Source organism: Choloepus didactylus, chromosome 6 (genome assembly GCF_015220235.1).
Source record: "Choloepus didactylus isolate mChoDid1 chromosome 6, mChoDid1.pri, whole genome shotgun sequence".
In the NCBI taxonomy this organism is placed as follows: Eukaryota; Metazoa; Chordata; class Mammalia; order Pilosa; family Megalonychidae; genus Choloepus; species Choloepus didactylus.
The window spans coordinates 90,654,139-90,669,934 of NC_051312.1; the positions used below are offsets into that span (position 1 = coordinate 90,654,139).

The 15,796-nt window shown below is 37.6% G+C and overlaps 1 protein-coding gene across 1 annotated transcript in view; it reads right to left on the bottom strand.

The window, feature by feature from the left end:
- Positions 1-2,837: 2,837 nt before the first annotated feature.
- The window catches only part of THAP12 (THAP domain containing 12), a 32,331-nt gene continuing 19,372 nt past the window's right edge, over positions 2,838-15,796 (bottom strand). The window contains exons 4-5 of the mRNA XM_037840737.1: positions 11,038-11,074; positions 2,838-6,186 (exon numbers count right to left, since the gene is read on the bottom strand). Coding sequence (XP_037696665.1) covers positions 4,253-6,186; positions 11,038-11,074 — 1,971 coding nt within the window. The 3' untranslated portion in view covers positions 2,838-4,252. The remainder of the gene's footprint in view (positions 6,187-11,037; positions 11,075-15,796) is intronic.

The window sequence follows — 15,796 nt, forward strand, 5'->3', positions numbered from 1 at the left end:
GTGCTGAAAGCTGGCAATAGATAAAGCAAAAATATAAAAGGGGCCTATTCCTAAAGCAAATATTTCTTCTAGAAACCCTAAGAATGAAGTGGCTTTCACAATCAATTTTAAAATTGAAGGACTGGATGGAAGTACCTGGCTCTGCCACATATTAGCTATATAATTTGAGGCAATTCATTTACCTTTGTGAATTTGATTTCTCAGCTTACAACAGGGTATAATCTGTCTGCGGTTTTTTTTTTTTGAGAGCTAATTCAAAATACTTTATAAGCTCGAAAGTATCATATAATAGTAATGAACATTGCAAGTACAATTTTCCGATATTTTATGAATTACTTACCTTAAATAACACTTAAAAAGTGGCTTTGTCTAATATGAAACAAAAACAAACCAGATCCAACTAAGTTACTGAAGTGGAACTGGCTTTAGAGGAGGGCTCCTCAACTCAATTGACTGTTATTTACTTCATAGGGTTACTGTGAGAATTAAATGAAAATTACATACAATTATTAATAAATCATTTGTACTATTTTATTTTACAGGTAACAAACCCTATATCATGCTGAGTAGCTTCAATTGCATAATTTTTCCAAAAACTGCACAAGGCTTTCACGGATAATCTATATGACATTATTTTCCTTTCCCTTAATCTTGATAAATCTGATTCAATACTAAAGTCTACCAAGTGAATATGTACATATATAGTTACAAACAAGTAAAACTGTGGAGTTGTGGTTCAACTCTAAGCTATAAGCTCCATGACTGAGAAAGTATACTGAGTATCATCAACACTTAGGGCAGAAGCCTGGCATACAGTAAGCATTCAACCATTATTTGTGGAATAAACAGTTAATACACCTACCACTTTCTAATTTTGCAAAAGATAATCTCTCTTTCATCTGTGGGAATACCACCATTAACTCAACCTACCTTTAAAGATCAAATTTTGTGAAAATTACTTTTAACAAATTAGGATTGGTTTCACTATTCTCAAATTAGAAAATATACATAGAGTATAAAAACAAATGAAGGACACCTAAAGAGCTTAACTAATGCTTGTTGCATGATTGTTTTTGGATATATTTTTGTGGTGGATGAAGAGGGCCATATCTTGCAGCTCTTCCTATCAGGAGGAGGAGTGTATCTTCTTATCCCTTGAATCTGGGCTGGCCTTGTGACTTGCTTTGACCAAAGGAATGTAGTGGACGTGACACTCAGAGTTCTTTAGCTCATACTTTGAAGCTACTGCCTTTGCTTTCATGGTACTCTAAGCCTACCAAGCATAAGCCCAGGATGAAAGACCACATGGTGATAGAGGCCCATCCACCCCACCTAGCCTCCAGCCAATCTGCCAGCTGAATGCAGCCATGCAACAGAGCCCAGATGGGACTACCAGAAGACTCAGCCAACTCACACAACTGAAAAATGTCAAATTTTTTAAGCCACTAAATTTTGAGATGTTGTTAAGCAGCAATAGATAAATAATCTAACCCTGATGGCACAACTATAAGGTAGGTTTCCAGAGTTCAGGAAACATAACTGAGGTTAAGTAAATTTGCCAAGGTTACACTGCTCTTAGGCATCCTAAGAACTGGATGCAGAGGTACTGAAAGGTCAGCTCTGTCTCCCTGTATTAGTTAGTGTTCTCTAGGGAAATAGAATCAATGAGAGATATCCATGAATATAAGATAAAAGTGACTCATGCAACTGTGGGTATGCACGAGTCCAAATTCTGTAGGGCAGTCAGTGAATTGTCAACTCCAATGAAGATGTCTGATGAACTCCTCAGGAAACGCTTCAGTGGGCAGCTGAAGAAGAAGTGAAGGTCCTCTATCTGTCTCGCTTATAAGTCTTCAACTGATTAATTGGATTGAATCCAGCCAACTGCATTCTCTCATTGTGGAAGACACGCCCTTCAGTGAGTCATCAGTCACAGCTGCAGCCAATTGACTGATGATTTAACAAACCAGCCTGTTGGTTTATTAACCAGCCACAAATGTCCTCACAGCAATTGTCAGGCCAGTGCTTGCTTGACCAAACAGCCAGGCACTATCACCTGGCCAGGTTGACACATGAACCTAACCATCACTCTCCCCTTCACTGTATTCCTGCCCTCAAGATCTGCTCAGTTCTTTCTTGCTAAGAACAGAGGAATCTAAGCGACTCCCCCAGACAATCTCTTTGTTGCTCAGATGTGGCCTCTCTCTCTCTAAGCCTACTCGGCAGGTGAACTCACTGCCCTCCCCCCTACATGGGACATGACTACCAGGGGTGTAAATCTCCCTGGCCACGCAGGACATGACTCCTGGGGATGAGCCTGGACCCGGCATCATGGGTTTGAGAAAGCCTTCTGGATCAAAAGGGGGAAGTGAAATGAAACAAAATAAAGTTTCAGTGGCTGAGAGATTTCAAATGGAGTTGAAAGGTCATTTTGGAGGTTATTCTTATGTGCTATATAGATATCCCTTTTTAGTTTTTAGTGTATTGGAATAGCTAGAAGGAAATACCTGAAACTGTCAAACTGCAACCCAGTAGCCTTGATTCTTGAAGACGACTGTCTGACTATGTAGCTTACATGGTGTGACAGTGTGATTGTGAAAGCCTTGTGGCTCACACTCCCTTTATCCAGTGTATGGATGGATGAGTAGAAAAATGGGAACAAAAATTAAATGAAAAATAGGGGAGGAAGAGGGAGATGGAAAGCTATGGGTGTTCCTTTTTACTTTTATTTTTATTCTTATTTTTTTTTCTTTTTTGGAGTAAGGAAAATGCTCAAAAATTGTGGTGATGAATGCACAACTATGATGGTACTGTGAACAGGTGATTGTACACTGTGGATGACTGCATGGTATATGAATATATCTCAATAAAACTGAATTAAAAACAAAAACAAAAACAAAAACAAAAACAAAAACAGAGGCACCTCTCAGAGCTCTGGCTGTAAGATGAGCTGTTCCTTTTATAACCTGCATGGGTACCACCAAGATTCAGCACAACAGCAAATGCACCACATTCTGCTTTCTAAAGCTCAAATGACACTAACTGTGCTCCAACGTAAAATAATTCAATGATATCTCTGTAATTATATTAATTCATTTACACTTTAGCCAACAACAATAACACAAACCCTGAAAATTTCAGGGGCCATACAGTATATTGTAAAAGCATCAGTTAGATAAATTTTACATTTAATAACTCTTTAAATAAAATGTCTTTTTCTATATCCACATATGAAAAAGAAATAAAAGTTCATCTTGAATAATTGCAAAGTTGATAATCAAATATTTTTGAAAAGAGAATATACCACAAAAATGTTCTGTCTCCACCAAAAACAAGTTACCCAAACTTTAAACAAAATTCACATTTTATTTAGATTGAAATAAACTGTACAAAATTGATTTTCTTCACCAAAAATAATAGCAATATTTTCTGTATTATTCCTAGATAAACCACAAAACACTTATTTTTGTAGGCTTTCCAGGTTCTGCTGATAATCAAGATGAGGCAGTAGACATAGTCATGGAAATAGATAGAAGAAATCAGACAAATCAGTGGTCAGTATCCATGGCCTCTGATTCTATCTTGACCATGAAACAGAAATGTTCAACACATACCTGCTAAACAGCTTATGAAAGCATGGGCTCAATAAAGGAATGTAAACAGCAATAACCAGATGTAGAAAAAGGCATTCGAACTGTAACTTGTTCCTTTAGGTTCATTTGATAAAGACAAAATCTACGCTGAAATCCTTGCTTGGCGAGCTCAGTTTCTCTCACTCTCTGGTAATTCCCTTAACTGTCCAACATAAATTTTAACAACATACTTTAAAGTCTTTCTAGTTAAAGGTCAATAGTGAACCTCATTGTAACACTTTACAAAATGCATTCCTTCCTTCCATACCTCGTCAAAATTTATTTCTTCAAAGTACTGATAACTGGACTGGTAACTTGACAATTGGAGCCACAGTGATGATTAATGTCGTGTCTAAAATGACTTAACTAAAATAATTCCAGAGTGCCACTAATGGAGAGCACACAGAAATGAAACGTGGCACTTTCAATGCTACCTTCTGCAAGAACAGACAGGTCTTCAAAGCATGAGAGTTCAAATGGGGGCCCTTTAAATAGGTAGATTATTAATAACAAATGTATTCAATGGGAGACCTATAGGCAAAGATAGTCAGTGATTAAGCAGCCTACATACACCTCACAGCTCTTCCTCCAAATATAAGAGAAAACCTATTTTAAAAGTCTCAAGTATTTTCAATGGTTTCTGAATTACCTGTGGGAAGCTCTGACTTAGTTGTATAGAGTTTGATATATGTGTCCACCATCAAATCCAGATCATGTTTTATATCAAAATTTATGTTAAGCAAAGCCAAGTTACTTGACCTTTGGTCTGTCAAAGTGTTCCTCAGGTATGCTTTGAGACGCTTTCGTCCATTTTCATAGCGTTCATTCTCAACCTTCATCACAGGAAGAATGCATAAGACCTTCAACAAAGCATAAACATTAGGAAAAAACTTGATGTCAGGCAGATGGAGGGCTTCATAAATGGTGGATGGAAGCTCTATATCTTTCCCTCTGTGTTTCCACTTGATTCTCCAACAATGAAGCTCGGCTGAGAGTGTGTCAGGATTGGGTAAGTCACTTCTGTACATGTCAGCATGGTGTTCCTCCGACGTATTGAATTTGAGCTGTCCCATGACAGAGGGTACCAGAGATAAGCATTTAAGAGCTTTGAGGTGCTGTTCTGAGAATATATCTTTAAGTTCCTGAATAATGTGCTCCACTGTTGGAACACTTAGGGTTTCTTTATAGTAACTCTCAGAGGTTAACTGAGACTCCAGGTTACCTTGCTGAGCTCTGCGGAATTTGCCAGGGAGTTTCATGTGAATATCAAGTTTGGTTGCCAAATTTGTGGCTTCCTCAAACCAAAATTCATGATAAACTTCAATGTTTTCCATCACTTCATTTAGTGAATGTAGCACTGCAGTCAAGCTGCTGGCTGCAAAGAAGACATCAGAGGTTTGCCCCTGGAGATTTTTCCCAAAGGCTCTTGTAAAAGATAGGACATTCTTAAGAACAACAATGGTAACAATGAAATCAAAATCTGTTACTGCACTACAGAGTACAAATGCTCGGCCAGCTATGCAGTTATTCCATCTAATATTTGTGTCACTATTTATACCATCTAAACATAAAACAAGTGCTTGCAGGAGTTCCACTAAAATTTCAAAAGCATCATGCCTTCCTGTCCATTGAGAATGGCAAATTTCCTTCAGTTCATTACCCCTTTCTTCATTACTCTGAAAAAGGACTGAAATTACACGGTCAAGTTCTAAAAGTAGTTGTGGTGATCGATGGAAAAAAGCAGAAACTTCCTCAATCGTTCCCAATGCAACAGATACTCCCGTAACAGGCACCGATTTTGCTAACCACATATTTAAGGCACAGGAAGAGCAGAGTGTATAGATAGCTTGGGGATATTTCTCTAGAAGTCTCGAAGCAACAACTTTCATCTTGGAAGAAAATCCACTGGACACAATGTAAGCCTGTCCACGACAGTACTCCATGTTCAGCCCCCACTTCTCAGTTATTGTAGTGTGAAATTTCACAGCCAAAATTTCTGCATCAGCTTCATAAGGCAGGAAGCCCACAAATTCCTCTCTCAGGTTATGTGATTCATCCACAAACCTCACCAACACTGGCAGGTGCTCTTCCCCTGCTATGTCCACCACATCATCAGTGATAATGGAAAAGAAGTGTGAGTCTCTCACTTCCCTGAGAGTTTCCTCCCGAATGCAGCTCTCACATATCTCTAGCATCTGTTTCTGCTGTGTTTTCGAACAGAACAACGTGTTAACTGCTGTTGTCTCAAAGCGCTTTCTCAGAACCTCTTCACCAGAATTTATTCGGCACTCCAGCAATGCTTGAAAGTTATCAGGCGTAAAGAGACCTTCTGGGAGTTCATCAGCCTCATGCCCATCCAAAGGTATGTTTTGTTTTCCCATAAGAATCAAAATTTCAAATAAAGATTTTAGGTATTCTTTGTTTTCCTTTTCTTCAAGGGTTAAAGGTAAAATATCTTCATCCTGTTCTTCACCCCCTTCTTCTATATTTGGGTTCTGAGCACTGCTGTTGTTTGTTTCTTTATGTTTTTGTTCCTGTTCAGAAGTTTCATCAACTAGAAAAAAAAGGATTACTTTTATAAACAGACTAATGAGGAACCATACAAAACAAAAAACATTAAATTTTTGACTAACCAAATATTTAAAATCCACAAACTCATTCATTCAGCATTACCTGGGCACACCTACTGGGCCGGAGACTAGGATACAGAGATTAAAATAAGACACTCACACTCTAGTGGGGAGACAAACATCATCAACAGATACCTATTTTAACACTACATATAAATGCGGTTAAGATAGGAACAATTTCTTATAAGACTTAACAACAAGGCACTTCATATATTATACAGAATAATAACAGATGGTCCATGCCCTCAAGAAAAAATAAAGAGGAAGGGAACTAATATTTATAGAGGCACTGTGCTAATCATTTTATATGCGTCACATTACTCTTTCTTCAGGCAGGCAGTATCAACCCCACTGACAAATGAGGACGGTAAATAACTTGTCCAAGGTTACAGATACAGTTAGAGGGTTGGAGGTGAAATTCAAATCCAAGTTTGTCTAGCTCCAAGACCCATGCCATTTCTATCAAACCATTAAGTAACACTTTTATAGGGGAGAGGACATAGTTATAAAAACCAATATTTGGGTAGGACTTTGGTCCTTACCAAGCCAAAGCTATTTTATAACTACCAGACTAGTGGCTTGTAAAATTAAATAAATATTTACTAAATAAACGTGACAATTGTAGCTTCATTATTAAAAACTTTAGACAGTGCATCGGAAAACGCAAATAAACGTTTTGGACAAAGAAGTGACTAACTGCTCAGTAACTACTCAGTAAACAAAGTCCTACCCAAATATAGACAATATCTAGAAATTTCTAAGAATTCTTTTTATTTACATTGATTGTATGCCAAATTTTTTTAATCTGATTAGCTGTCTTCTTTGATTTGTAATGGGGAATTACTGAGGATTTTAAAACTTGTTAAAATTTGCCTGTAAGTATTTATACAAACATTCAGGTGTGTGAGCCTTAATTTCCCAAGATAACTTAATTTTTGTTGTGGGAGGTGGGTAGGAAAGCTTAGGCAAAATACGAGTGTAAATTTTATATACACAAAGTATGAATGGAAGGTAGGAAGTCTCCTTTAGCATGTAATCTCTTTAACAAATAATTTTCTTTTGACTACTTTATCCTTTTACTACTCAAGTATTTTTACAAGTCCTCAATTAATTCCAAGCATTCTGTGTTTTTTCATATTTACAAACAATCTTGCCCTGTAGCTCATTCTATTTTATTCATTTGCCATCAAGTCTTAGAGAAATCCCGATTTGTTCTAAAAATTGTTTACTTGCTTAGAGTGATGATAATTTTTGACTGTTAAATTTAAAGTTTGCATCTGAAATTTCTGAAGTATTTTCAGGGACTTTCATCTTCTGAAAGGTTCCTACTTATTAGCAGGCCTTACAGATGCTGAGATACTTTTTTTTTTTTTCTTTAAGATACTTAGCTCTTTTAATGCATTTTATAAGCATATTTAGAAGTTTCAGAACACCTAAGTAATCAAATATCAAATATAGTCCTACTTTAAATGGTGAGAAAGGATGTGTCCAAAGCTTATTCTAATACTCAAGTATTAGGTCTTTCTTTTTAAATATGTGATAATTTAACTAAATGTATAATCTTAAGATTTATTTACTGTTTAAATTTACCATTTCTGTTTTGATCTTATAAAGGAGTAGCTTTGAGTTAATTACTCTGAGTAAGGCTTATTATTATTATTTTTTTGTCTATTAATTTTTTTTTTCTGCCTCTGGAAAGTGTTTACAGAGTTTTTTCAGTGAGGGTTCTTTTAAGTTTTCTTTGGCCTCTTTTCTCTATTAACAGTAAACTGATGAGTAAAAGCTCCCTTAACAGCTTTTTTGATAAAAGATGCATTCTCATTGCTGGCCATAAATAGTCATGGGAAGATTTATAACCAGGTAGAAATGAGTGTCTTTTACCTCTTAACTTCCCTCCACTTTAAATTTGTGAGTCAGGGATATTACTTAGGAGCTCAGACTGCAAGTGTTTGCTGCTCTGCCAATCCTGGCTGGCCTTTCCACATCAACATTTTTAATTTGCACTCTCCTAACAATATATGAAGCACATACTTATTACCATTTAAAAAGGAGGTTTCCAAAATTTTCATTTCAGGAGAAGTTCATTGTTGGGAAGCTTTTTGTGTTTTTTTTTTTTTTTTCATACTTCCAATTAGCTTCTTATACTAAAAATAATAGAATCAAAGTGATACTGAGAAATCTTTCCAGTTTGGTTTGTAGACAAAATATGAGGGCAAAATTATCATGTATAATGATAAAACATCTACAGAGTCTTATTTTAGCAGTGTACTAAGAAATCTGTTCATGGAGGTGTATGTATTAACACCAACTGTATGCTTTGTAAAACTGCCTGTGAATGTTGATTGTGCTTTACTTGCTCTCTCTCTTCTCTTACATGATATAAAATGCTTTGAAAAAAAGCAATATAATATAAAGCAGATTCATGTAATTTTTAGGGCTGGAATATTACAAATCTTAGCCTAATAATTTCTTCTTTGGATAGAAAACTGAGGCCTTGAAAGGTAAAGTGTCCTACCCACAACTATAGAGGTCAGTGGTAGCCCAGGAACTAGAATCCAAATCTGAGAAATCACAGAACTTAGAACCTAAGGGCTAGGAGAAGGCCACCAAGAATTGTGCAGTATCATGAGGGAAAAAATGGAAAAAAATCAGAACAAAGAAGTTGCATTTGATAACAATAAGGTGGTCATGAGGGCACTTCAGTTGGCAGGAAGAACTCTAGCAAAAGCACAAGGGGAGAGAGGCAAGCAAGACGTCCAGGAAACAAAGCAAAATCTAATCTGACTGTAGCCAGTGTAAACCATGCTTCTAGGCATCCCAAGACTCTTCAGAGCTTATCCAGGTTTCAGCAAGGCCAGGAAGCATCCTTCTCCTACCCCTCCTCATCTAAGATGGCACTGTTCATCATATACTGTGGAGCAGTAGTTCTCAACTGGGGGATGATTTTTTCCCCCTAGGGACCCTTGGCAACAGCTGGAGACATTTTTGGTGGATGGTGTGCTACTGGCATCTAGTGGGTAGAGGGCAGGTTGCTGCTAAACACCCTATAATGCACAGGACCTTTCCCTCAACAAAGAATTCTCCAGTCTAAAATGCCCACAGTGCTGAAGTTCAGAAACTCTGCTACAGAGCTTTGGAGTAGAGTTTTCTTTGAAGAAAGGGTCCAGTTGCTTTTCTTTCTTTTTTTTTTTTTAAAAAAAAAGGTAATTTGAAAAGAATTGTGGTATTCTTGAATTAAAAAAATTGAAAATAATTAAATTTTTTATTTATTTTGTTAGGGTGCACAAAGACTCTGAAGGATTAAATGCAATCTCATACATAGAACTCTTAGTATGTGCCTGGCGTAGTTAGCATTCAGCCAATAGTAGTTTTTATCACCACTTTTTCTAAGTTTGTGAGGCAAGTCCTAAAGAGTGGACTTAGCCTGAGTCAGGGGCAAGCTATCTCTAGTAAGCATGGGGATTTTCCCAAGCCAGAAAGTAGGAGGTTATCCTGGATGCCTGTCTCCCTCTGTCTCCCTCCTCCCTTTCTTCCCTCTCTCCTCCATTACTTCTCCACTTCCAATTAACAAGTACCAATTCCATTGTTTTTATTTTTTCTAAACTATGCTCATTTTGGAATAAAGAATATAAAATAACATTAAGTCTGGGCATCCTTGCATACCTAAGACTTATGGATATACAAGTGACTTCAATTCACTAAATCCATCCCCTCTTCTTCATCCTCACTACCACTAACTTAATTCAAGGCCTTTCAACTCGTGTTTGGTCTGCTGACAGCCTAACTGGCCTCCCTGCCTCCAGAGTCACTTTTTCTAATCTAACACTGAATGTGTAACCTAAAAATCAAGCCCATGTCATCACCTACTTACAAACCTCCTTCTTAGTGGTTCCTTATTTCCAAAAGCTCAAGACCCTGCAAGTTCTGGCCCATATGGTCCCCTTCAGGCTCATTTTCTAGCCATCATAAGTTATAAGAAGTTCCAATAACACCAAAGTGATTGATTGTAGTTCCCCAAACCTGGCAATCTGTTTCATGCCACTCTGCTTCTGCCTAGAATACCTTCGCCAACTTTCTTTGCCTGAGTCTGTGTTTCCTCATCTACAAATGGAGAAGATAATAGTACTCACTTCAGGGCTATTGTGAGAATTAAGTGAATTAATGTAAGTAAAGCACTTAGAATAAATAATGACTTGGCACACAGTAAGCACTCAATAAATGATTAGGTTATAACAATAACAATAGCAATAGAAGGAGGGAGAAGAGGAGAAGGAGTAATAGTAACCACTGACAAGAACAAAAACAAGCCCTCATCCTTTGGCGACATAACTGAGATTTCAGCACTGGTGGGAAGGTTTGGGACCACTGTAAGTGCTCTCACAGCATTTATTCCTCAAACATTTACCAAGGACTTCTGCACCACAAATTAAGTGGACAGAGATTCTGTTCCTGCCCTCACTAGTGCCCTTCCTTCCCCGCACTGGACACTCAGTCTGTGTACCCACCACCCCTACCACACTGAGAGCAGCTAGAGGGGAACGGGAGGAGTGACCTCTGAGAAGCCTGTCCATGGCACAGCGTACGGCACAATGGCACTCAGTAAAGATAAACTGAACTAGGATTTGTCTCACTGATGATTCCAGACCACGGGAGAAAGCCTACCACACACTTACATCTATTCTCAAGGTAGGTTTTAGAGATAAAACATATTTGTCCTTACCAGATCAAGGCCTTTAAAAAGGCATTCAGAAGTAGTCATTAACACTATCACTTACTTTTTTTCTGTTTCAATGTCCTGATTTCATCTTCACTCTATATGACAAAAAAAAAAGAAAGAAAAGACAAACCATCTTTAAGAAAAGTGACCTCTAGCATATCATCTTAGACTCAAAGTCAAAAGCACATTTTGAGGCAAATGTAATTCTTTCTTTCAAGAGTATAAAAACTTTATATGGAATACATTCTTCAAACAGACTGATGACAGGAAAACCAGAATAATAATTTGCTAATGACTCTAATTTTATAATAAAATCCTAGAGGGGAAAGAATATATTATTTAATTTACTTTATACCTAAATCATCATAACTTAAGGTAACAAGCATTAATTGGCTAATAAAAGGCATAAAAGTACACTATGGCATTTGGAGTCAAATCATACCCTGAAGATGCCACACAAGAGGGAGGCTGCTAAATCCCAGAACCTAAAGCTATGTGAAATCTCAGGGAAGCAGAAGGTGATAGGTACCAGTATTGGAAGAGAAATGGCAGCTTAGCATGAGAGAGGGCCAAGTGCTCCTTATAGAAATAGACTGAGGAAGAACTTTCCAGTTGTGTGATTTTCTCTCCCTCCAAGCCTCTATAATGCTTAGATCACAGCTCACCCCATTACTATTCTGTGATAGGAAAGCAGCAGTGCCAGTAACAGCTGTAGACAGCATGATGCCTGCTGGGCAGTACTGGGCATTGTGCTATAATAAGACACATCAGCAGGCTGGCCAAGCCAGAACATTCCCTCCTTATCCTGTGGACTGCCCAACTGCAACATGGATGGTGGCTCTGTAAGAGTGTGCTGCTGTGAGGTATTTAAGGTTTCCTGAGAGGAAGAGTACAGAGAAATTAGTAGGTACAGGATGGAAAGTGGTTGAACCTGTTGCCCCTGGTATATATTACTAGGAAAGAAGCTGATACAGAAGAAGTGTGTATGTGTCAGCAGTCATCCATGAGAACTCCCAAGAAAAAATAAATAAATAAATAAATGGAGGGGAAGAAGGCATGAAGAAACTTTCTCAGGACTTGCAATATGAGTTGTCAGAATGAAAGTTCTCATAAAATGCTGAAAATAGGCCAGATAAGGAAAAAACTCACATGTAGATACAGTTTAGTCAAATTTAAAATGTCAAATATAAAAAAATTCTAAAAGCTTTGAGGGAGAAAAAGAAGATCCCTAAAAAGGATCAAGGACCAGTCTGGCAGACTTCAATAGCAACAACGGCTCAAAAGAACTTAAAAGAATAAACATCACATAGACTATGAATATCATCCATGCATCACTTAATAACATTTGAAATAAAAAATACAAAGTGGTTAAAAAGATACAAATAAATAAATAAAGGATCAGATAGCTTCACTGGTGAATTCTATCAAACATCTGAAGAAGAATTAACACCAATCCTTCTCAAACTCTTCCAAAGAATTCAAGAGGAAGGAACACTACATAATTCATTCTATGAGACCAGTATTACTCTGATACCTAAGGTTAGTAAACACATCATAAGAAAATTACAGACCAATTTCTGTTATGAATATAGATGCAAAACCTCAAAAAAAAAATAGCAAACCAAATCCAACAACATATTAAAAAGATTATACACCATGACTAGTGGGATCCATCCCAGGAATGTGAGGGTGGTACATACATGAAAATCAATCAATGTAATATATGACACAAACAGAACAAAGGAAAACATCCACACAATTATCTCAATAGATGCAGAAAAGGCATTCGATAAAAAAATTCAGAAAAGTATGAGAAGAGAACTTTCTCAACATGATAAAGGCCATTTATGAAAACACACTAACATCATACTCAATGGTGAAACACTTAAAGCTTTTCCCCTAAGATCAGGAATGAGACAAGGATACCCGCTTTCACCAGTGCAGTTCAATATTGTACTATAAATTCTTGCCAGAGTAAACAGGCAAGAAAAAGAAGTAAAAGTATCCAAATTGGAAAGAAATAACCAAAACTATCTCTATTGCAGATATGATCTTACATATAGAAAACCCAAAGGAATCCACAAAAAACTATTAGACTAAATAAATGAATTCAGCAAAGTGCCAGAGTACAAGATCAACACACAAACAACAATTATGATCCTATACACTACCAATAAGCAATCCAAAAAGGAAATGAAGAAAACAATTCCATTTACAAAATCATCAAAAAGAACAAACTACTTCAGAATAAATTTAACTAAGGATACAAAAGAGCTGTATAATGAATACTACAAAACACTGCCAAAAGAAATTAGACACTGTGATGGTTAGGTTCATGTGTCAACTTGGACAGGTGACTGGTCAAGCAAGTACTGGCCTAACCATTACTGCAAGGACATATGTGGCTGGTTAATAAACCAGAAGGCTGGTTTATTACATCATCAGTCAATTGGCTGCAGTTGTGATTGACTACATCAATGAAGGGCGTGTCTTCCACAATGAGAGAATGCAATCAGCTGGATTTAATCCAATCAGTTGAAGACTTTTAAGAGAAACAGATAGAGGACCTTCACTTCTTCAGCTGACCAGCAAAACTTTTCAGGAGGAGTTCCTCGAAGTTGCCAATTCATTCCTGAGGAGTTCACTGAACACATTCATCGAAGTTGCCAGTTCGCTGCCTGCCCTACAGAATCTGAAGTCATGCATACCCACAACTGCATGAGACACTTTTATAAAATGTTATATTTATAGATATCTCTTGTTGATTCTGTTTCCCTAGAGAACCCTAACTAATACAGACACCTATATTAATGGCAAGACATTCCATGTTCATAGATTGGAAGAGTTAACATTGTTATTATGTCAATATTACCCAAAGCAATTTACAAATTTAATACAATCCCTATTAAAATTCCAGCAGCCTTTCTTTGCAGAAATGGAAAAGTTGATCCTCAAATTTATATCGAACTGCAAGGAGCCCCAAAAAGCCAAAACAATGTTGAAAAAAATAGGGTTGGAAGATTCACAATTCCTTATTTCAAATTATATTACATGTGGTGATGAATGAACAACTATATGATGATACCATGAACCACTGATTGTACACTTTGGATGATTAGCATGTGACTATATCTCAATAAAATTGCATTAAAAATTGTATTACAAAGCGACAGTAATCAAAAGTGTGTAAAATAAAACAATAACAACAACAACAACAAAAAGCGTGGTGCTGGCACAAAGACAGACAAGCAGATCAGTGGAACAGAATTGAAAGTCCAGAAATAGACTCACACATCTGTGGCCAGTTGATTTTTGACAAGGATGTTACGCACAAGCAGTGAGGAAGGAATAGTCTATTTGACAAGTAGTATTGGAAAACTGGATATACACATGCAGAAAAATGAAGTTAGACCCCTATCTCACATCATATACACAAATCAACTCAAAAAGGATCAAGGACCTAAACATAAAGGCTAAAACTATAAAAATCTTAGAAGATTAAAAATAAGAACAAATCTTTATGATCTGGGATTTGGCAATGGATTCTTAGATATGACACCAAAAGCACAAGTGACAAAAGAAACAACAGATAAACATTTTGCATCTAAGGAAATTATTAAGAAATCGAAAAGACAGCTTACAGAAGAGAAAAAAATAGTTTCAAACCATATATTGGATTAAAAGAACTCCTAAAATTCAACCCAATTAAAAAAAAAAAACAATGAACAATCCAATTAAAAATCAGGCAGAGGGACAGAGGAGCTAAGATGGTGGCATGAAGAGAAGGGGAATTTAGTTAGTCCCCTGGAACAACTAATAACCAGGAACAACTAGTAAATAATTTGGAATAATTGTTGAGGGACAACCGTGACTCTCCACACATTGTGCACCAACCTGGATTGGGAAGAATGCCTGAGATCGCAGCATAGAACCTGTAAGTAAAAACTGCGGAACCGTGCCAGGAGCCCCCTTCCCCCATGGCAGGCTGAGCTACAAAACCTCGCTGTGGTAGAAAGCAGCACTCTCTGAGCAAACAAATATAGCTCAGCCCAACTCCAACTGGGAATTTAATTAACAAATGTGAAATGCTGAATCCAAGCTACAAACCTCTAACAAGCAGACAGAGACTTTTAGTGACGACTGACCTTAAAGAACCAGAAGACTCCGCTGTCCCAGGAGGGGGAACCCAGAAGACCAGGTGTTACCTCTGGCCAACAAGTGAAACTGGGGGGCTGGGAACTGCTCTGAAAGGGGGCTTTCTGTCCCTTTCTCTCTCTGTCAACCTGAGGGGCTCAGTGGAGAGAGCCTCAGCCATTTTCAGTTTGCAGCACTTTGACCCAGATAAGGGTTGAGATAAAAGAGCCAGAGAGACAAAGAAGCTATTCAAATGCAGATGATAACTCCCTAGGGGGTGTATCTTCCCTAACAGGAAGGAAGTGGGGCTCAGCTCTACTACCAGTCTTCCCTTCAGAACCAAACCCCAGAGCCTGGGGAACACAGCCAAAACAGAAACTAAAGGGGCCACAGCTCCTTACACCAGTCAGGAGCGACAGGCTGACAGGCACCACCTGCTGCGCAGGTTAGCAAAAGCACAGCGGCAAGAGACCTCATAGGAAAATCTGTCAATCTCTAAGACACACCCACAGGGAGACTTGAAACTGAATATAACCCCATTCTGACATCTGAACCCGTTCTGGTCTGGGAAAATGTGATTGAGATAGCCAAGGAAACCAGATGCCAAGACAACAGAAAACTACAATCTACACTAGGAAAAACAAAGATATGGCCCATTCAAAGGAACAAATTTACACCTCAAT